This window comes from Falco biarmicus, chromosome 1 (assembly GCF_023638135.1).
Source record: "Falco biarmicus isolate bFalBia1 chromosome 1, bFalBia1.pri, whole genome shotgun sequence".
NCBI lineage: Eukaryota > Metazoa > Chordata > Aves > Falconiformes > Falconidae > Falco > Falco biarmicus.
The window spans coordinates 19,156,253-19,178,370 of record NC_079288.1 but is presented as its reverse complement, the minus strand read 5'-3'; the positions used below and the strand labels follow the sequence as shown (position 1 = coordinate 19,178,370).

Genomic DNA, 22,118 nt, shown 5'->3' with positions numbered 1-22,118 from the left:
AATTAACTGCTTTCAGACTTCAACTCTTTCTATAAAGATGTTTGTAAACAAATTTTGAGGTGGCCCAGTCATCAGGTCGGTAACTCTGCTGGATGGATTGCTGAATGACAGCCTGATGTTATCAAAGTACAAAGAAATCCACACACGGAACCAAACCAAATCACCTTTTCATGGTCTCTTTTTTGGCCAGCCTCTATGTATCTGTCTCTGTCCCATACACAAAAGTTTGAAGGTCCCAATGTTTGGTTTTTTCCTGTTGATTGTTTAATGGAAGGGAAAACCCCCCACACTATCTGATCCCCGTAAAACACCATCAGTGAATAAGCACCATATGAAAAACAACCTACCCTGAAATGTTTGAGTTTCATTATTCAGGCTGACTTTTCAAACAAAGGCTCTAAGCAAAACCACAAATCAAACTTTCAGCAAATAAAGGGGGTGGAATTATGACTGGCTCTGTATTACTCACTCTGCTCATGCATCTGAAACGTCACACTGACTCTGCTCAGATGTTTCTCCTCCACCACGTAGAGGTAAGTCTCCTCCCTTTCTTCCACCGTAACTGGTTACTTTCAGATCAGGAAGAACGATTACTCATCCCTTATCATAACCTCAAGTTTCCCAGTGCAATGCATGAAGGTTTTGATGGCAATCCTCCAGCCCTTCTCTCAACAAAGATTGTAGGAGGATATTTGGAGGCAGTTGTTCTCAATTCTCTGTTATGTCATGATTACTGCCCTGATGTCACTCGCTTGTTTGATTGCGCAGGATAATCAAGAGAGTACTGAAACCCTTTTTTTCTATCAGCATTAAATATTGCAGTCTTGAGCCTGGCAGGTCTAGCTTTAATGCACACCTGGTGCAAACAGAAATGTGTGTCATCTGGTGAGAATGAACTCAAGAAAGCTGCGCTTGGAAACAAAGAGTGAGCAGACAAGCCTCAGCCGTTGGATGCAACACATTACCTGCATGCTTGTTGCGCCTGTGACTGATCCTGGGAGTAGACGACCCATTCCCTCGTGGCAGGAAGAGCGCTGCACCTTTCACAGTGAGGAAGCTTTCGCTGATGCTGTAAGGAGAGAGACAAACTGTAAGGAAAACTCCGTACTGTCTTTACAAGGAGAAAAGCAATGGAACAAGAGGGGTTCAAGGCACTAAATGCATGTTCTGTTCTTTTGCAAGGAAGCCATTTAGACTGGATTATTTTGTTGGTAAAGAAATCCACCCCCCATCTAAGTACTGCAAACATTCAGAGCATAACTGGGAACAACATGGAGAAAGAAACATTGAAAAGCAGAACACATGCCTGGTGCCACTCTGCCTGCAGAGGTGGAACCTGAGCAGGCAGAGGGGATTAACCTATGGCTGTATTTTCAGTTTGAAAGTCAAGATGAGAGATCCACATTTCTAAATGGCAATTAATACAGCAAGCCCACACATCTCTATAATTACGGACTCCTGTTAACCCTGTGCTTTGCGGTTCAGACACAGCTGATGCCCTGCAGAAACAAATGTCTCCCTTCAGCAGTCAGACAAAAGAAAATTAGTGTATGTAACAGATCAAGAAATCATGAAACTACTGTCTATGAATTGTATGATAATTAACTCTCAAAGACTTATGCATTAAAAGCAAAACTGTAATGCTTTTAAATTCAGACATCACTTACTGTCTTGATTTTGCCCTTTCTGAAGTCACATGAGGAGAGAGGTTTGTGCCAAGGGGGAATAAAGAGTTCAAGTTCTGCAGAACAGCTGATATTTTAAGCACATCTTCCAGTAGTTTTCTTAAGAGATGCTGTGGCTCATGGAAAAAGCAAGACACACTACAGATTTTGCAATTAAGCCATCCTGTTGCATAGTTAAGGGTTCCTGCTTTTCTCAGAATTGATAAGATGGTCATACAGGCTTTGAAGACAGCCCAAAACAATTCTACAGTCAACAGGATGGTTGATGAATATGATAAGACAGGATGGGAGAGTCCCTGGCATCATGCACCCCAGCAGCTCTGTGCCTTGAAAAAGATGTTGGCTTGTCCTCCTCAACTGAACAAGAGACTAGGAACTTCTTAGTTCCTTTCTCAGCTTAAACAAATACTAAACTTAATTATTTATTCCCTTCCTTTAAGAGACAAGGACTGGGAAATAATAATAGAGTAAAAAACCCTGCCGTACATTTGAAGAAATTCCATGTTACAAAATGCAGGTGAAGAGTAGAACATCCCAAGTCACCACGCTTTGCAGCTACTTTGGCTCTGCAGAATAAGCAAAGGCTAACTGCTGCCTGCCCCCTTACTCCAGGGACACGTTTCAGTAGCTACTCAAAGGCAGGCATACACCTAAGCACGACTGAAGACAACAGCATCACAGAGAAATCAAATGTGACCAAGAACCAGGACACAGCATGGCAGGAGCCTGCGATCTGCTAGTTTCATGATTTGAGGTTGACTGCTTTAGCAATAGGCTTTGCCAACTACATTTTTATAGGTACAAGAATTATAAAAGCTTGTGTTAAAGTTGGATCTCCCCCTAACCTCAAGCACATTTCTGGGCACCTCTCCATTTTCTGGGTGGGGATATAAAAAAAAAAAATATCAGATTTTCTGAGCTCCAGCAAAGCAGATGCACACACTCAGAAAGACCTTCTCTTTCAAGCCTGTAGCACACCCCAATGTTTAGGCTGCACTGTCTTTTGTAAGCTCAGCACTCCACCTTACTGACAAAAGTTTATCCCAGGACTGTTTTCTAAAATTAAACCAGATGCACTGGATGTTTCAACAAAACCAGAATTTTGAAAAGGAAGAAAATCACTCATCCCAAATTAAAATGGATCAGAGATGTTCACCTATGCTAAAGTTAAAAACAAAACAAAAATAGTAGTATTAAATTCATCAGGCACACTGAGCACAGATGTTTCCTCAGATCCTTCTCATAAAAAATTCTGATTGAGCCTTTCTAGCTTTTGGTGACAAGTAGATGCTCTGAAAGCCCTCAAGCTACATAGTTTAAGTCTTAAAGCTTGAATTAGAGAAATACCAAGCTATCCTGAAGCCATAAACGTTAACAAGTAAGTAAATAAAGAACAGTAATTAAAGGGGGAAAAATATATTTCCCCGTCACTCAGCTTGAACATGTTTTGATTCAGCAGTGCCCTGATGTCCTGAAGAAGTACACTTCTGCTTTCAGACTAGCACCCACAAGGGCAGCGGGGCAAGAGAGCATGCTGTGCTTCGTTGAGCCTCTTCAGAGGCCAAGACAATGATACAGAAAGCCTGAGAAGACATTCTCTCCTTCTCTTTACAGTCTCATCACAGAGGCAAACAGTTGAGCTGCACAGGAGGAGAAAGAATTCAGCAGTCACAGACAATTTTCACATAGTTAATTTTATCAGCAAAGCCAACAACTAATATTAGCAATCCTTTAACCTGTGCCTGAGGTTCCCCCACAAGGTTGAATTAGCAACTATTTTTAGTGGATAAAGTAGCATGTAGCTAGAGGGCTGGGAAGTTAAAAATCTTCTCACTTCCATCACTTTCCTTTATCTCTCTGCTCTCAGCCCCCCACCTGGAAAGGAAACATGAGCACAACTAGAGATTCCCATTAGGTGCATCCTTCCAGGAGGCCACCTCTCCTAAGGCCCGGGAGTGCCTTGCTTTGGTCTGTTAACAACAAGCTGTAAATTTGACTTGGTAAGACTAGGGAAGGAGAATGTAACTTCCCATCCAAAGGGTTGGAACAGCTGAAGAACGTGGCACAGCAGATCGTTCCTGTAGAGCAGGGAGCCAAGCAGGCAGGGCAGTGTTAAGTGCAGATAACACACACATAACACACACACCACCAAGCCCTGGCCCCGAGACTGAAGTAATGAAGAAAATCTTGAGAGGAAAGGCAAGAAGTTTGTAGGAAAATCCAAACAGCTGTAAAAACAACCACCAGCAAAGCTTAACACCATTCTTTTGGGAGATGCTGATTTTGGTGCCTGTGATGCACTATAGGGTCACCTAAAAAAAGCCATCGCTGGCCTGGCATCCCCTGTACAACCCATGGCTGGCTGCTCCATTTGGGTCCATCTTGCCTGGATAGTCTCCACCATGATTTTTCCCAAAAGCATCATGTTTGAGGGCAAGATCTCCTTTGGATACCGCCTCCGATATATAAGGAGAGAAGATCCCGCCTGTGGGATGCTAGCAACAGGCCCCACTCTGAGATGCTTCAGAAACATAAAAAGCAGAAAAAGTTGTGCGTGAAAAGGGCAATTAAGAGGCTCAAAACAACATCATAATGTGGGACTACGCTCACTGCATCAGCAGAGCTGTGCTACCCACCACTACCGATTTCCCTCTGCTGACAGCTCGATGGCTCCCAAGTACAACCTGGGCTTTGAAATACTTCATAAAATCTGGTTTGTCAGAGCCTACTGCAGCGTCAATGCTCTCTGAAACCATCTCCTAGAAACAGACCGGGTATTAAAAGACACTAAATGCGGTTAGGGGAGAAGTTGAGTCCAGGAGAGCAGAAGACAGGGAGCCAACTTGGCAGAGGTAACAGAGCCGAGTTGTATTTTATCAGCACACCAGGCTCGTCAGCAGCCCTCTGTACTACAACAGTGGCTTTCTTCTGGAGAAGACTTACTTGGGATATACCTATGAGTTATTAAATCTACACATTCTTCAGCACTACAGCTGTGGAAAAAAAACGCTTCTCTCTCATGTTTGGCCTGTTCACCTCTGAAGTGCAGTAGCAACCTTAAGGCCACCAGTGATGTGCTATTTGTAATTCATTGCTCACTGGGAAGAGACCCAACATAAGCGGAAGGCTTAAACAACTCCTACAGAAATTACTATTGTACTGATTTTTCTCCCAGGCAGGAAATATTTTACAGAACTTGTACAAGGCACATCATCAAAACTACGTAAAGGCTTTTGCACAAGCAGCACAGACCATTCTTCCCCTCAGAAGACCCAGTTTCTACACAGCAGTAACAGCACAAACCAGAAGTGATTCCCCTGCTCCCCGACTTGCTGCCCAGCAGCTGAGCTCTTCGTGCAAGAGGAAAGCACTGCACGGTTCACAGCAAATTCTCATTATGCTACAAAATTGGGGAACTGCATAAAACTTACAGATGGCAAACAAACAGTGGATGCCTTCCCAGCTGTTACCCTGCCCAGCTCTGTTCATAAACTGCAAGCGCAAATACCAAATAAACTGTTTTGAGGACACAAAAGAGAAAACGTTACTGGTTTATGGACTATGCCAAAGCGATGCAATAACATGAATCATAGAATTGTTTAGGTTGGAAAAGATCTTTAATACCACCGAGTTCAACCCAGCACGGCCAAGCCCACCACTAACCCATGTGCCCAAGCACCACACCCACATGTCTTTTAAATACCTGCTGGGACGGTGACTCTACCACTTCCCCAGGCAGCCTGTGTCAGTGCTGACAGCCCTTTTGGTGAAGAAATTTTTGCTAATATCCAAACTAAACCTCCCCTGGTGCAACTTGAGGCCATTTCTTCTTGTCCTGTTGCTTGTAACTTGGGAGAAAAGACTGACCCCCTACATGCTACAACCTCCATGACCCCCTCCCTGAACGACGCCTCCCACCCAAGGGGCTGCTCAGCCACAGCCCTGCACCACCAGCCAAGAGGTAGGTGAGTCTGCACCACCCACCAGTTTTCAATGAAAAATGCTCAGTCCTCAACATAAAATACTCAGAAAGGAACCCTGTAGTCTTCTTTAGAAACTATTTCATAAAGAAAGCAGAGAAAACCCTTTTAGAAGTACAGCAAGGCAAGCAAAGAGGCACCTGAACAGCTTCTGGCAATGTTTTATCCTAATAAACACTTAAGTTATTGCGAGCCTGAGGATGACTTTTCAGCCGGCTCTTACTCAGCGAAGCAGGTCCTTTACAGCAGGCTCTGTCCTGTCCTGCCCAGCCCTTAATCGTGCACTTGCCAAGGAGCACAGCTGACAGAGCTGGCACCGTTGCCTGAAAGGTTCAGCAGGCGAAGTCCTTCCCCCGCATCCCCCTGCACGACACAGAGGAACGGGTCAGCATGGTGAGGAGCAGACCTCCTCACTAGCCATGCCTGCGGCACACGCAGGCGGTACCACGGGCGCTGCAGGGAGGTTGCATCCTGTCCTGTTCCCCCTCGTCCTTAGAAGCGGGAGATTAAAAAGCAATGGGATAGGAGAAATGAAGATTTCAAGATACTTGGCTTTTGGATAAAAGTCCACTACCTATACGATTTACAGAAATACAAACACACTTTCTCAGTCAGCCTCAGGTATTTATTAACCAGAACCCTACAGAAAAGTGCTCTGAAGCAGCGTCTTAACAGAGTTAGCAAGCTACAGCTCAGCACCAGGACGTTGTGCTGGGATTTCAGTGCCAAGCCCGGCTCCAGCGGGAGCTCCCCACAAGAGCACTGTGCAGTAACCATGGAGGCTTCCAACTCCTAAGTAAACCAAGGTTTTCCTAAAGGGCATCTCTTGGGACACAACCACCACCCAGCACAAGCTTTGCAAACACAAGCAGCTGCCTGGCAGGACTGTGCACCACCCAGGAAGGGCTTCGAGTTTCCAACCCATCTGCAGGACATACCCTTGCCCTCCAGCGGTCGGTGAGACCAAAAGCAAATCAAAGAAAAGCAGAAACACTGACCGAAAGCAGGCACGCAAGCCTGACAGTAAGGAATGACACAAGTTAACCCTGGTGTTAACTAACTGGAAGCATTCAGCAGCCCATGCCCTGAAAATGGGAAGTGTCGACGCAGACATCTGTGCTAAAGCGCTGGGGATTTCAGCTGGGAGCTGCTCTACCAAAGGCCGCTCGCATGTGCAGGGAAAGGCAGCCCCGTCTGAAGAGCCAGCAGCTAAAGAGGCATAGGACGCGGATCAGACGCACTGCAGAAGGGTGTCTACCAGGAAATGAGAAAAAAAAAATTAAAAAAAATCTTGTGCGCCCAGCTCTTTTCCCGCGGTTTTAAGTCAAGTTGCTTCCTCAAGAGCCCCCTGACATTTTGCTCTAGCATGAGCAGCTGGAGCATGCTGCAGGGGGGAGTGCCCATCTCTGCATCACACATCTCATCCGCTGCCAGCTCAGCTCTACCATCCTCCTTTAATCCATAGGCTGCAAACCACAAAACCAAGAAAAAGCCCCAAATTCAGATGCTGGCAGGAGTGGCATAGCAGGCGTCAATTCTTAGCTCATTCCCGAGGCCGTGGAGGGAGGGCAGCCGGGGACATGAGAGCAAGCTCTTGCAGCACGCCACGACTCACCCTGCAAGAGCAGCAATTCCAATGGCAGCTTGCTGTGCCTAGTGTGGAAAAAGTTACAGGAGGGCAGGCCAAGCAGCCTGCTGTTTTTCTCAGCACCTCAAGCCACCTCCCTCCCTCCTTCTGCTCCCCTTCCCAAACCGGCTGTTTCCCTTCCTTCACAGGCAGGCCCAGGCACAGCATCACACCGGCCCCGGGACCAGCTCTCAGCACCAGCCTCCCCCTCACTTTACCTGGCCACAAATCCTGGTTAATACTGCATCAGTCCCCCAGCCAAGGGTGCAAGTGTGGCTGGGTATGCAGCTGGAAGTCCGTGCAGTCTGGCAGCCCAAGAGCATTTCTCCATCAAACCACCAGACAAGAGCATCACATGCCTCCAGCATCCCTTCCTAGATAAGCACCCAACTTTCACCTTTGCTGTAGTTTGTTTTTCAATAAACAACAGCCCCATTTCCCTTGCTTACTTTTTAAGGCACCTGGTTTAATAAGTGCCAACAGTGTTAAGGAATTATACAGAAGAGAGCAATGTTTGGCTTCCAGTTTAAGCCTTTCCTCCTAGGCGAGTGATGAAGGCACCTTCTGCCTCTTCACACAGAGGCCAGATCTCAGGGCTGTGTAAAGCAAAGTAGTACCAGTCACTAATAAAAACCCCCTCACAAACCACTCCAAAGCCAATAAACAAAAAGCCACCACAACAACAGGGAAATGGAAAAGGCAAGGATAACTCAGGATTGCTCTACAGTGACATTTGTATTAACAGGGTCAGCTGGCAGCACACACACAGACAAGTCTAGGCTTCTCTGATACTCAAAATAGAAACAAACCCAGTGCAGAGCAAAACAAGGGCCATGACTTACCGAAAAGGGCTCTAACACTGTCAACAGAGGTGACAACATTGAGGGCATGGAGAGCAAGGGGAAGTGGTTCTCCAACAAAGGCTGCCTCTTGCCACTCAGCACTTCTGCAACTTAAGAAACAGCACGAGAAAAACAAAGGAAGCGTGGGAACCCACTCCATCTCAGATGTTTGACGCAAACTGCATTTTTAGCCACATCTGCATCTGTGGTTTTGTTTTTTTTTTAAAAAAAGGAACTGTCTGTAGGCACTTCCTCTGCTCCAAGGTGGGGCTCCCTGAAGAGGTAATTCAGCTGCGATGACACAGACAGGCATAATCACAGAAAGACTGGCAACACCAATGGGAATTCCTTTGTATTAACTTGTCTACTGATCCCTTCTCAACATAGCCAAGTCATCTTTTCCCTTGCTCTGGTCTTCCATACAGATATCTGCTGAAGCTGAGCTAAGGCAACAAGAAAAACTTATGCTTGATAGAAGACTGTAGCTTTACTGGAACTTGCAACCATCCTTCACAGAATCACCATCCTCTGGATTTGGAACAGGGAGGTGGTGGAGTCACCATCTCGGGAGGTATTTAAAAGCTGTGCAGATGTGGCACTTAGGGACATGGTTTAGTAGCGAGCTTGGCTGTGCTGGGTTAATGGTTGGACTTGATGATCTTAAATGTCTTTTCCAACCTAAACAATTCTACAATACCTAAAGGTGAGGATGACGGCTGTGAATATGAATGTTAAAGGTGCTGCAACTCTAAAGGCATTCCTTTTACTTGCTCCATGTGAGGAGATTTTATGGTAAATTGAGAGGGGGTACAACTTGCCAAAGGAAGCATTGGTGAGCATGGTTGTGTCTGCAAGTGAAGAGCAACCACTCTACATGCACAAAACTACCATACTCAGAGAGTTTCACAGAACAGGATCCAGCCAGCCTCAGGTCATCCAACAAGGCTGTAAGGGAGTGTTGATGCCCACTCAATACTCTACTGAATTAACAGTCTACAAGTCAAGCCCACTATTGGAAAAAAAACATGCACACATGCCCTCAGTGCTCCTCTGCCACCAGGATCATCTGAATTGAGCTCCAGAAATTATTTTAGAAACTTCAGAGTCAAAGCAGCTTGGGCAGCCTAGGTACAGAGGATCACAGAATGGTCAGGGTTGGAAGGGACCTCTGGAGATGATCTAGTCCAAGCCCCTGCTGAAGCTGGTATGCTGCTGAGAGCAGTGGCATCCTTTGAGGACAGCACAGAAGATGACAGCTATGGGCGGAGAAACTCAGCCCTGCCAGAGATGCTGCACTGCCAGCAAGGGGAGCAATGACAGCTGCTGCTCGAAGCCAAAGTTTTCAGCCCACGCAGCTGCAACGGGTCTGCACTGTGCTGAAGAGAACCACAACCACCTGCAGCATTCCTCTGCCTCCCAGTGCCTGAGCCTCCCTCTGCAGCGGTGAGCCAACCTTTGGACTCCTATCAAACATACTTCCTTGCAGGCAGGGCTACGATTTGTTACAGGTGCAGGAAAGCAGACTGGGTTTTGTTTTAAGCTGGACTCCAGAAGACGAACATTTTATAATTTCTGATAAAAATCAAAGTCCACATGGGTTTCCCATTCCCCTTGTATACCCCTGGCCTACATATAAGCCAGCTCAACAACAGACAAACTCCTAAATCAAAGGCAATGCAGGCAGACCCCTGGCGCAGGCATTGGCTGCCTCCTCACCAGCCTGCTCAGCAGAGCAAACGCCGCAAGCTCGGCGCTGCCTTCCCACCCCGCTGGGCGCCCAAGCCTGCTGCTGACAGCTCCATATTATGTTTCACAGGGCTGCTGCTGAACACGTGCTCATACAGTAACACACATACAACCCTCCCTGTGCCATCTCGCTGCCCAGCCCGTCTGCATCTCTGCCTGCCAGTGCTCAGCAGCCTCAGAAAGGGAGCAAACGTCCTCGTGCTGAGGCTGGGCAGCTCACTGGCGAGCTAGATGAGCCGAGTTGCAAGGCTGCTGCTGCCACCAAAGCGTGGCATGGGCTGGGACATCCTGCTGCAGCACAGGCCGTCAGCTAACAATTTATTTCAAGGAATACAAACTTGAGCACAGACTGTACAATTCACCATGGCAATGAAGAACAGAGTCTTGCAAGGATGAATGCAAGCTATCGCATGCTGAAACTTACTCATTTTCCACACAGCACAAATAGCAAAAACCTTTACTGACTGTCTTCCTTGCTATACAACATGAAGGGAGTCTCAGCAAGCCACGTGTTGGGTGGCCCACAGTCAGACTCCGAGCCGGCTTTAGGGAATCCACCCAGAGGAAAAGAAAAATACACCACAAAGCAACAGCAAAAGAAGTTGTGCAAATGAAGCTCTGACGTGCTCTGGAATTCAAGACTGTAAGATATGCACAAAATATTTTTTTCTACAGTGCAAGCACAGCAGTCCATGTACTAGAAAGGCAGCAGCTAACACAATTAGGATGCTTCTGAAGAAATCTGGGCACTTGATATTTACAGAAGAAATTTGATTCGATGCTTTTTTTTTTAGCAAGAGACCCAGACCGGAAGCGAGATTGTGAAAGGAATCTGTTTTACATGATAGTCCCCAAAGGCTACCAGGTCTTCAAGTCAAGACATTCCCAGATTAAAGCCCTACACTACATTCTTCTTGCACTATATACTGTTTAAAAATCCACAGACTTTAATGCATACCATTGGGTTCACAGAGCAGGAGGGTTATACCCAAGAGAGCACTCTGCAATTTTTACCACCACGTGCTGCAGTCCTACCAGCTCAGCCCATCATAAATGAGCCAGCTGCTGTGGTATGAACAAAATGCTTTCACAAATAATATTCTTAAAAACACTTTAATCAATATGAGAAAACTTCATAAGGAGAATCTATCACATCAAGAATCAGAGAAAAAAACACCCAGCTTTTTGATTAGTTATCTTCAAAAAGAAACACCCCTCTGATTGACGTGTACTTATCTTTTTTCTCTTGGAGTTAACACAGTCAATGTTGATCATCTTTAAACCACACAATAATCTCCTCTGCCACCAGAGTTTGAAAGTGCTGCCTTCACACACAGCACATTTCTTTTTAAACCTTAAACAATAGCTGACACAGCCTCCAGCAGTTGGTTAACAACGAGCAAATCTTTCCCCACTACGGTTAAACACAGGATATGGTTAAGACAGGGTATTTTATAACTAATTTTTACTCCAATCTCCCGCACATGCAGGATTCATCACCGTCACACACCTGACCATGTTTGGCCTGACTGGCACTGCCCTGCAAGAAGGACCCCTCTGCTTTAAATATGACTGTAACACAAGTCACAGGAGACACGCTAAGGTCAACATACTGTCGTCCCCCCCCACCAGCCAAGCCCAGGGGCACCTATATTTAGACAAAGTATGCCCAGCACTTTAAAGATGGAAGGAGCTGACTGACTTGCCTGAATCACCGCCAGCGCTGGCTGTCTCCCGAAGACCAGGACAGGATCACCAGGAGCTGGCAAGCACCCCCGCACCCACTCAGAGCGGGGCACCCAGTGCCGCCCCGCACCCTCCCCGGCAGCCACGGCACCAGTGGGCTTGGGAAAGAGCAGAGCAGCCACAGCCCGGCTGCGGACAGGTCGCGGAGGACACGTTGCTCCATTGCTTCTTTTGCTGGTTACGGCAGAGGTAGCTGGCACCAGCCAGGGAGCAGAGGTCCGGCTGCCTTGTGAAGTAGCACCGACGCCTGGAGCAGGGCACGGGATGGAGAAATTACACTGGAGAAGCAGCCTGGCTCTGGTGGCTGCCTCGTTGCCTGCCCTCAGTAAATACATCAACGGACCCCTGTAAATAGAGCACCAAAACAAGGACCACTCTGTCTCTAGACAAAGAAATCAATGCTGAATAATAAGCCTTTTCCTCTGTGCTAAAAAGAAGCAGACGCTTGTTTACCAAAAGCGTCAAAAAATCATCAAGAGGCTGTTGGATTTGACTCGTAAAAAAATAGAAGGAAGTTATTTGTTCGGTATTTTAACTTCTGCAGCACTCAGTGCTTTCAACGGTCTATCACTCTTATTGCATCCTCCCCGTGCACGAGGGCTCTTTGATCCCTAAATGACAGTTTCCAGCAGGAACAGTAAAATCAGTTTAAAACTGACTGTCCCTTTAGATTAGCAAAAAGGACAGCCAGCGGTAACGAGCAACGCGAGATGCTTTGTGAACCGTTTGAGAGCACAGCCATATGCCAGATTTCTTTCATTAGGTTTTGATCTGAATTGGAAGTCACCGGGAGCTTCACCTGTTGTGCTGGTATGGCCTGTAACCAGGTTGTTGATCTGCTCACCCTTATCAATACGCCAGTGACCTCCTGTTATGGAATAACAAAGCCGCAATTAAGAGAATACAAACTTTAACATGGCTGTAAATAATAACTTGAAATGTTAATCAGTCAGTAGTGAGAAAATATCAAAGACAAAAGATCAGAAACGTTTTACAGGTGGAATAGGTTCATGGATTCTGGGTCTTGTCTTCAACCCAAGGCAACACTTAGAAGCACGGTCCTTCGCATAAGCAAGGTTAATACAAATTTCAGCCTCAGTTTAAAGAAAGATGACGAAAGAATAAATACAGAATTGCTTTGGGCTAACCGATCAACACTGCAGAAAATGGGGTACCTCAGCCTTTAAAGGCAGTCTGCTCCCCAGCACAGAGGAGACAAGCTGCCTTGTCCACTGGTGCTCACAGCGCACAGCCCTCCCCTGTACAGCACACCTACCCCACCAGAAGCCAAGAAAAGCAGTCCAGTGTTTTGCTGGTGTAAGTGATGATCTGTCTCCGGAGCCATTAGGAAAAGCTCTCCAAATCAAGACCGTGAGATATAATTATGATGCATTTCAAAATGCAGACTCAGCACCACTTTCCCATCCAACTCTTCCCCCTGCGGATATAGCAAGTTCTTCCTGGAGACAACATCCCTTGTGACTCTGCTTTTTCTTTTGGTGCTCTGAATAGGGATCAGCTTACCAAGAGTCTTTTATTCCTGAAATAATTTCCATTAATCACTCACCATACACCACTTTAAACAGAAGCTGACAGAGTGTGGGATGTCTAACACCACCGCAGCATCTCCCAACTTAAATAAAGGCCGAAACAAAGGGCAGCCCAGGAGGCACAAGGAACTGGGAAATTTGTTAAGTAGCAGACAAATGAACTTCTTCAAACTGTTCCTAAGCACGGCAATGTTTTTAGACAGATACTTTAAATAAAAGCTGGCAAGCAGTACCATCTGAACCATCCACACTTTGTGATATCTTCTCACAAAAAAATAAACACAGGAACATGCATCATTTTGAAGCATCACATTGCAGTTTTGCATTTGGGATCCTTCCACACAGCTGCAAGCTAACTTACTCTTAGCACCTTAATGTGACTTTCAGCTAAAGATGTCAGGGCTTAACTTCAAAATGCATTTTAAGGAGTTTCTAACTCAACATAAAAACCCTGCAAAGTTTTGTTGACTAAGACTCAGACTGGAAACATACTAAATAAAGTTCTATTTTACAAGAATTTGGACTCCAAAGAGTAGAGATTCCAGATGTGTTTATCCCTGCAGAAGTCAGGTGCTAAATTTCATCAGAATTAGCACTTCAGGCAGTTTGGCAGCCAATTTTCAGTGGTTAACTCAGGTCTTCATATTTCCTAAAAGCATGCAAACCCCTTTAAAAACCACACATTAAAGTAGAAAGACCAACAGAATACTAAATACTGCTGTGTATCACGGATCCAGAGAAGTCTCTAACAAGAACAGCATGTACTTATGGGAAAAGGCTCTTAAACGGCTTCTAAAAAGGCTCTAGATAGTTATTTGCTTAATTTCAAGCTACAGAGCCTCTCATAAAAAATTTCATGATGTACTTGAAGGAACTAAGGACAAAAAAATTCGGTAACATGAAAACAGCATCAAGGTTTTGCTCTGGTGACTGTGCTGGGAAACTTGGTGACATTCTGCCCTACCTCCTTTGCTGCTCTCCGACACGCGGCTCCCGCGCTTGCTTACCCACCCAGCTCTGAGCGGGCGGCTTCGCAGGATGCACCGGCCCTGCACACCTGGAATCATCACAGAGTGCTCGGATGGATGTTATTCTGTGCTCGTCACCCCTCCTTGTTAATGAGGTACATGAATATTCCTCCATATGCTTTCTTACAACTTTCTCATCGAGGCAAACCACCAGGAGGGCTAGAAATGGTGCTGACAAATTATTTGTTTTTATTTAGACTAAGTGGCTTTCACTCTGCAACACAGAGGAATGCAGCTGTTCCACTTCGCATTTGTTTTTTGATTTCTCCATCTTGTTTTCAAAGCAAATAAAGGAAAAAAAGCCACCAACCCTAACAATAACAACAATAAAGCCAGTGACAAACTCTTCACACACCACCACACAATGAGCCTTAAAAAAAATGAAAAAACAATTCGGGGTTCATTTTAATTCAGCATCCAGTTGCAGAAAGCAAGCAGACAACTCACAGGCCAAGTTTTAGAAGACAAAGGCAAGACCAATGATTGCTTTTCCCACCTGTACCTTTGTGCAAATTAGGTTCCCCCTTAAATTATGACCTGGCAAAGATAAATTTACCATTTGCTAACTGAAGTGACCCCCCTCCAGTCCCACCTGACTTGTGGAGTCTCTCACGAGACACCGGCAATACACCCAGCATTCGGCTGCCTGTGCTCATCCGTCAGCCACCATCTCGAGGAGCTAGAGGTGCCCGAGTGAGATGCAGGGAACAGCCCGCTCCAGAGCATCCTGCTAAGATGCTGTAAGAATGGAGGCTGCAGGGTAACAAGAGGCTCAGATGAGCAAATGTATTCTCTTCATGCTGGCAAACAAAACACAGGGAGAGAAAATACAGCACAGCTCACGATACATAATACCGGTGTACAGACAATTAAGCCTAAGCTCGACTCATCTCAACAGTCCTCTGCAGGGGTAGGGGTCCCAACCCACCCTGGGTGCTTCGAGACAGCACAGGACCAAGGGATGAACTTACTCTAACTTGTCTGCGCCTCCACAAGAGCCATACCACAAAATTCAGATGTAACAAATCTGCGCTTTTCAAGTGAAAAGCTGGAAGTTTAACAGTGCGGATCAGACTCCGAGCTGCAGTTAGTGAGGAGACCACAGGCAGGAGAAAGCCCAGGCTGGTGGGACAATATGGACCTCATTAAGCCATTGTGAGAAGTGTGTGAACGAACTAAGGACTTCACTGCTAAGTGACAAAGATCATTTGTTTACAAGAAAGGACTAAATCATTTATGGTTCAGCAGTCTCTGGATTTAGCCTACTTGTAACAAAGGTGTTTTGAGAAAAAGCATACTTCTTAAATGGCTTATTACAAATAAACCCAGAGACCCCAAAGGGCTGAATACAATGTTGATGAGAGCCAGATAAATACTTGGATAAACAGGAAAGTGCACAGAACGAGGAGCCTGTGGCCTTAATATACCTAGAAATGCCCAAATTTGAAAAGCTGCCAATGCCAAGAAGTGCCGACCCTACACAGAGATCTCATGGGCTGATTCCTGTACTACTCCCAGCCTTTGCAAACACTGGGGCATGGCTTCATTTTATCATTCACCTCCACACATTTTTCTTTTCCCCAGCCTCCCCCTGACGTCCTTGAACCAAAAGGCTTCTCTCTATCACAAACACTTGCTTAATCCTACAGAATGCAGCAATCAGTGGCTGCAGAACAACTATTGCCAGTCTCCAGCTACTTCCCAAGCTGCTCAATTCAAGCTCTGGCCCAGGTGCCTACGCCAAGTGAAGCGGTGCCTTCTGATTACTTCAGCAAAAGCACAAGCATTCGGAGTTAACGGCAGGACTGAGTTTTACTCCATGTGTTTGTGGAAACAGAGTCTTCAGCCAGCTGCTACGAAACACCATGGCTGGAAACTCAAGTTGCAGATTTGCTCTGCACACATTATATCCATTACACTGGAGAAAAAATATTTGCTGAACTAGTTTTAAGCCCATATGGGCTGATAATTTAAATGCTGTTTGTCAGCCCGATGCAGAGGACACAGCAACTCTTCAGAGCCTACTGCAGAAAGGGATGCAGAATTTTAAACTTTCTCTGACCCCACAAACACTAGTTAGAAGCAACATTTCAAAAAAGTTAGCCTGAAGTTGTTTAAAGAACAATGAAGTAATATTTTAGCCAGGGGCTCTGTGATAAAGGTACAAGGAAGTACAGTCCTGGGGCGAAAAAAAAAAAAATCCCAGCCAGCCTATTTACTGGCCCCCAAAGGTCCTTTTCTGCTGATAATCTCACTCAGGTCCTCCTGCTTTGTAGTCTTTAGGAAAAATCTCAAGCATTTCCAGAGACAGGAACATCTGCAGAAGTTTCAAGAAAACACAATCTCAGAGGCAACTCTACCATTCACAGCCTTTTAAAACATGAACTTGCCAGCCCAGCAGTGTGGGCTTCCTAACTAGAACATACTGCTTCAAAACTGGTGGTGGTGTGGGGGGTCTGTCCTTGAAACACTAGTTTGCTGCTCAAGTTTTGATTTTATATCTGATAACCATCTCTGTCTCTCTTCCAACCCCCCTACCAGGAAGGATCGGTGAGACAAATACCCACAGATTCCAGGGGAATAAAAGGAAAAGCCAAACAGGAAAAGTAGTTATGAACAATACAGCCCTGGCTTAGTTAATGATCAGCTTCAGAGCATACAGTACACTACTTTTACCCAATTACCGCTACTTATTTGCATAAAGTTTTTAACAATCCCTGGGTAGTAAGAGGCCGTTTAGGCACTGCATTTGCGTTATCGCAATCAGCAAAGAAATAAAAAAGATGAGAAATGCCCGACGACTCCGCTCAGTCAACAGGAAGCCCGGCGTGAGCTCAGCTGTGCGGAGGGGTGGGCAGGAAGGGGAAGGGGTCAGGTTCCCCTGCCTGCACATTCCCGTTCTGTCCTTGGTGGAGCACGAGGCTGTCTTCTGCAGGCAAACCAGCCCTGAGCACATCACACACATTTCAATGGAAAACAGAACTGCTATAGTCTTGTACTGATCCTACCAGCCTCTACTGGTAGGTAGATGAGGATGAGGAGCTCATCAACTCGTTTCCATGTGTCAAGCACCTCCAACCAGTGACCCTCAGCTCATAAAGCAGCTTCAACTAGAGCTGACAGCAGTAACCAGAATCACTCTGCTGATCTAGTCTTCTGAGCAGCTGTTTCCAAGCATCTCCTTGTCAACTCTTAAATATTGTCGACTCTCAGCACAATAGTAAAATAGTCACAAAGCTACAGCACTTACAATGGCATAGAGGCAATTAAAGATTTCCAATAACGTGCTGCTTGGAAGATCGTGGTCTAATTGCTGAATGGTCAAGGTTTTTGGCAGTGACAACATTGTGAGCAGATAAAAAGGTTGTAACGTTTCCCATACAATAAATAAATAAATAAGCAGCTCTCCAGACAATTGCAACAGCAGACACACACCTAGCTAAGTTCCCGACTTGGCACTTGGCATAATTTAAAATTAGAAGGTCATAAAATTTCCTAGCATAGAGGCTGTAGCCGCATGACAAAGGTAAATGGAAGGGGTGGGGGAGGCCAAGGGCCAAGGTAGGCTGGGCACAAAGACAGGCTGCAACAAGGAGGCGGCAGTACAATGAGCCTGAACTACCTGGTGGTGTAATTTAGCGTACAGTTTGTAATTACCTGCACAGCCTGTAACTTCCTCTTACATTGCAAAGCGTTGTTTCTTCACACTACACAGAACAAGGGTTGTCACTTACAAGAAAACTGATTATGTGAGAGAGCAACAGGCTGCTAAGCCAAGTCTGCAAGAACATTTTGTGGTTATCATTAACCTTTCGCTGAAAACAATTCTGTTTTAACTTGTGAGGTTTGGTTTTGGGTTTGTTGTTTTTTTTTAAGAGCTCCAAGATATGCTCACAACACTGAAGAAACTATCTATTCTAGCTCTTTTTTTTTTTTTGTCTGAAGTTTAAAATACTTATAAAAACTATCAGTTAACATCTTATAATAGAAAACAGACCGGTATGAAGCAAGCATGAGAACCATGGGAAGCAGCAAGCATACTCATGTTTTTAGATCCATCTGGCTCCTGAAGTATTGGAGGATGAAGTAGTAAACAGTATCAGAGTGCTTTAACACGTGCTCAACGTAAGCCCAGGGAGGGCTCTCCCTGCTGCTTTGCAGAAAGGAAGCCGAGGCAGAGACAAAAATCTTTAAATGCTCCAAAAAACTGCACAAAAACGCCAGGGGGATGCTGGCACCAAAGCGAGGTGCTTAATCCTCAGGTTCAAAAGAAAGGCAAAGCATCCTTCTGTGTCTTCAGGCCCTGCTCCCACCAAACATCGGCCCCGTGGGATGTGGCTGCCGTCGCCCAGGAAGGATATGGCACAGCAGGCACCAAGAGCTTGGCCTTCCCAAATCCCAAGTGAGCACTCTGATCACTCCATAATCCTGCTTTGCTACCAAGATAAAGAGGAAAACTGAGCGACAGGGGAATCTGGCATTATCACAGGGACATGGAAAAAACACTTCAGGGGCACCAACAATGAATCAGATACCTAAAACTTGGCCACAGGCAGAGGAAGCGACTACAGGCAGGAAGAACTGATCCATGGCAGTTTCTCCAGCTTTCTTCTGTTAAAAATTCTTTGGTATTTGCAGGCTGTCTGAAGTTTTGCTTTTTTTGTTTCTATCTTTCCATCGGCTGCCTTAGAGTTTTACTAGACCAAAGTAAATTTTGAATCCTACACACAAATAAACTAGTAAATCAGCAGAATTCCCACTAGGTTCAACGAGAGTAACAAGGCTTTCTGGAATGAGTTACAACTATGAATTCTGAGCATTTTGATAAACACAAGTCTCTCGGACATTATTTGAATCCTTGTGAACCTGAAATGAATTAGACCCAGACCAGCTGACTACATTACTGACTAAAAGCGTCAACACAAGAATAATTTCTGCTGACCTCTGAAAGTCAGAGCTGATTAGCCAAATACATCTACCAAAGAATACACTGAAACAGAAATTTCTGATAGCATTTGGGTCACCACTGCCCTTCCCATTCCACAGAGAACACATTTTTAGCCCAGCAAAACAACAAAAACTAGATTTTTAGATCTTGCCTGCAACAAAATAAGCACATCCAATATCAATCAGCCTTTGTGAACTTGCAACTAGTAGTATTACCTTTAAAACAGCTCTTCATTATGCCAGCCCAAAAGCTACAGCACCGTCCTGATTGAGAACGATATCAAAATATTAATCCGGTGCTCAGCCTTGTGCAAACAATTCATGCGTGGGCCAAAAGCTCTGTCATTCTCATGCTTATTAATCTTTTCTTCCAGGAGGCATAAGACAGCATAAGCTCCTCTGATAACTCAGTTATCTCTCTCCCCAGAAAAGGAAAGGGTGGTCCTTCCAACCAAGTGGCCATTTAAACTACTGCTAGATAGAAACCGCAGATCTACATGCGGCTGGGGCAGCAGAGACCAGCAGTATTTCCTCTTTCCTTTGATCCCTTTCCATACAGTCTCAAACTGTGGGCTGAGTGTTCGAGCAGTGTACAAAACAAACATCTTAAAAGCACTTAAATTGTTACCTAGCTACCTAGTACAGCTTGCTAAATCATGCTGAGTGGTAAGGAAATGTTTCAGGTTGGTTTTTTCTCCATAATTCCAGAGTTACTGCTACTTCCCAATGCCCAGGGCATATCCAACCTGCATCCCTGCTTCCACAGAACAGTTCAGGTATGTCACTGTTAAACCTCCGTTATCAGCAGCCACAGGGAAAGCCGTAATGTTTACAGGCAGCACTTACGAGTGGAAAAAAATTACTAATTACAAGCATTTTGGGTTGAGTATGAAAGGCTCAGAGAGACTTAACCGATTACCAGGTACAGCAGTGATTGCCAAGGCTCAAGAAAGAGGCCACAGAGTTCGGGGACTTATTCCCATACCAAGCATAAGCAGGGGTATCTACTATAGACCTTGTAAGTGCAATGCAGCACAATTTCTAGCTGAAGCTTCTTGCACACAGCTCCAGGTGGGATCCAGCATTTTATCCTACTATCCTGAAGCCTTTCATCATGGTTCTAAGAGATAAAACTGGCATCTTTAAAGCAGTATCAAGCATAGCTAGACCACAGCAACTATCTCTCTAAAAGCCTTATCTACCACCCCATAGCAGCCACTTCCCTCCTTAATCCTTCCAACCAAAACCCACGACTGGGGCAGTCGCTGTTAATTGCCTGCAAATTAAATGATTATTGGTATCTGCATTTCAAAGGGAGGTGTGCAGCTGGAGAAGCTGATTTTTTTTTTTCCAAGCGGCTTAGGATGGGGCACAGAGACACTCCGTGCTTTACAGCTGCTCAGGACTAAGAGTACTTAAAAACTGGCATCAGCTCATCTCGCCCTCATGAGCTGCAGGTGTTGGGGGCGAGGGCTCAGTCCTGTTCCTGTTACACCCACCTGAAAAAGCTCCCCAACCACCCGGCGATCGGCTCAAAGGAGACCAGCTGAGGGGGCTGATCTCTGCTTCAGACCCCGACAGAAGGGTTCAAGGGCAGCCGGTGTGCGGCCGCAGGAGTGCTGCACCCCGGGCAGGGCAGCGCCGGCCCCGCTCCCTGGCGCCCGGGGGTTCGCAGGGACACCGAACCCAGGCGGGCGAGCCCGCGGTAACGGGGACGCGGCCAGCCCTGCGGCTGGGGGAAAGTTTGCCCGAAGGCGAAGCGCGGCAGAGCGGGCTGCCGGTCGGTGCCGGTCTCTCCCGGTGCCGGTCTGCTCCGGGAACGGGGCAGGCGGAGCGGCAGCCGGTCGGTGCCGGTCTCTCCCGGTACTCACAGCTGGGCGATGGCACCCTGGGAGATGACGGCGTTGTCGGAGAAGTAGGGGATCATCGCGGCTCCCCGCCGAGGCGGCCGCCCTGCCCCGCGGCATGGGGAGCGCAGCCGCCCGCCGCTCTGCCCCGCGGCCCCGCCGCGCTCCGGCCAGCCCCGCCGCCGCCGCCCGCCCACTGCGCAGGAGCGGCCCCGGCAGCGGGGCGGGTCCCAGCGGGGCGGGACCGGGACCCGCCCCGCCCTCCGGGCAGCACGTGGCGCCGGGCACCGGCGGGGTGCGGGTCCCCCCACCCCTGCCCCGCGGCTCCGCTCCTGGGGTGTCGTGTCCCCCCCGACCCGGGGCTCCGCTCCGAGGGTCCCGTCCGCCCCCGCCCGGGAACGGGATGCGACCGCTGGCTCCCCCCGGAGGGGGCGAGAGAGCGGGGAGGGGGCGCGCTGGGTTTGGTTTCTCCCCCCCTTTCCCGGCCCCCGCTTCCCCGAAACAGCCGGGGCAAAGCCGCAAGGGCTGAAGCAGCACATCAAAAGGGGTCTTCTCAAAAAGCAGCAGCGACAACGCAGGCGCTTGGGAAACGACCTTAATTTCTCTCCTGCAGGAGGCATGGGGGGGGGGGGGGGGGGGGGGGAATAGATCTTGGCAATAACTTTCATACGCAGAGACTTGACAACTCGTTTTCTGCCAAAGGAGCAGAGCAGCAGCTACCTTCCGATGCGATTTAATCTTTAGCTCCATCACTCCTCCAGAGGAAAGGCAGCGCTTTAGAACAAAACCTTGTCCTCTCCGTGCTGCTGCAGCGCCGGGGAAAGGGCTGGGGCAGCTTGCTCCATCCCCTCCTACGCACAGGCCAGCCCCACAGCACAAACTGTTCCAGATCTGCATTCTCCAGCCCTTACCTCGGGCAAGTTGTTTAACTAAGGAGTGTGGGAAAACAGCCGAGAAACCTTGGAAGCCGGCTCCGTGTTGCTTCCCATCGGTCCCATCGGAACACAGGTCATCCCACCACCGAGGGACACAATAATACGCTGTTCCTAAGGCACCTGGTGTGGATGGCACATGCTCAGACCCAGTAGCAAAGCACAAGTGAGCGGGCAGTGGAAGATAA

The 22,118-nt window shown here is 47.0% G+C and overlaps 1 protein-coding gene across 1 annotated transcript in view; it reads right to left on the bottom strand.

Annotated features, from left to right (window-relative positions):
• Positions 1-22,118, bottom strand: part of SSH2 (slingshot protein phosphatase 2) — a 103,677-nt gene that overhangs the window by 35,457 nt on the left and 46,102 nt on the right. Inside the window, 1 exon segment of the mRNA XM_056326348.1 lies at positions 966-1,069. Coding sequence (XP_056182323.1) covers positions 966-1,069 — 104 coding nt within the window.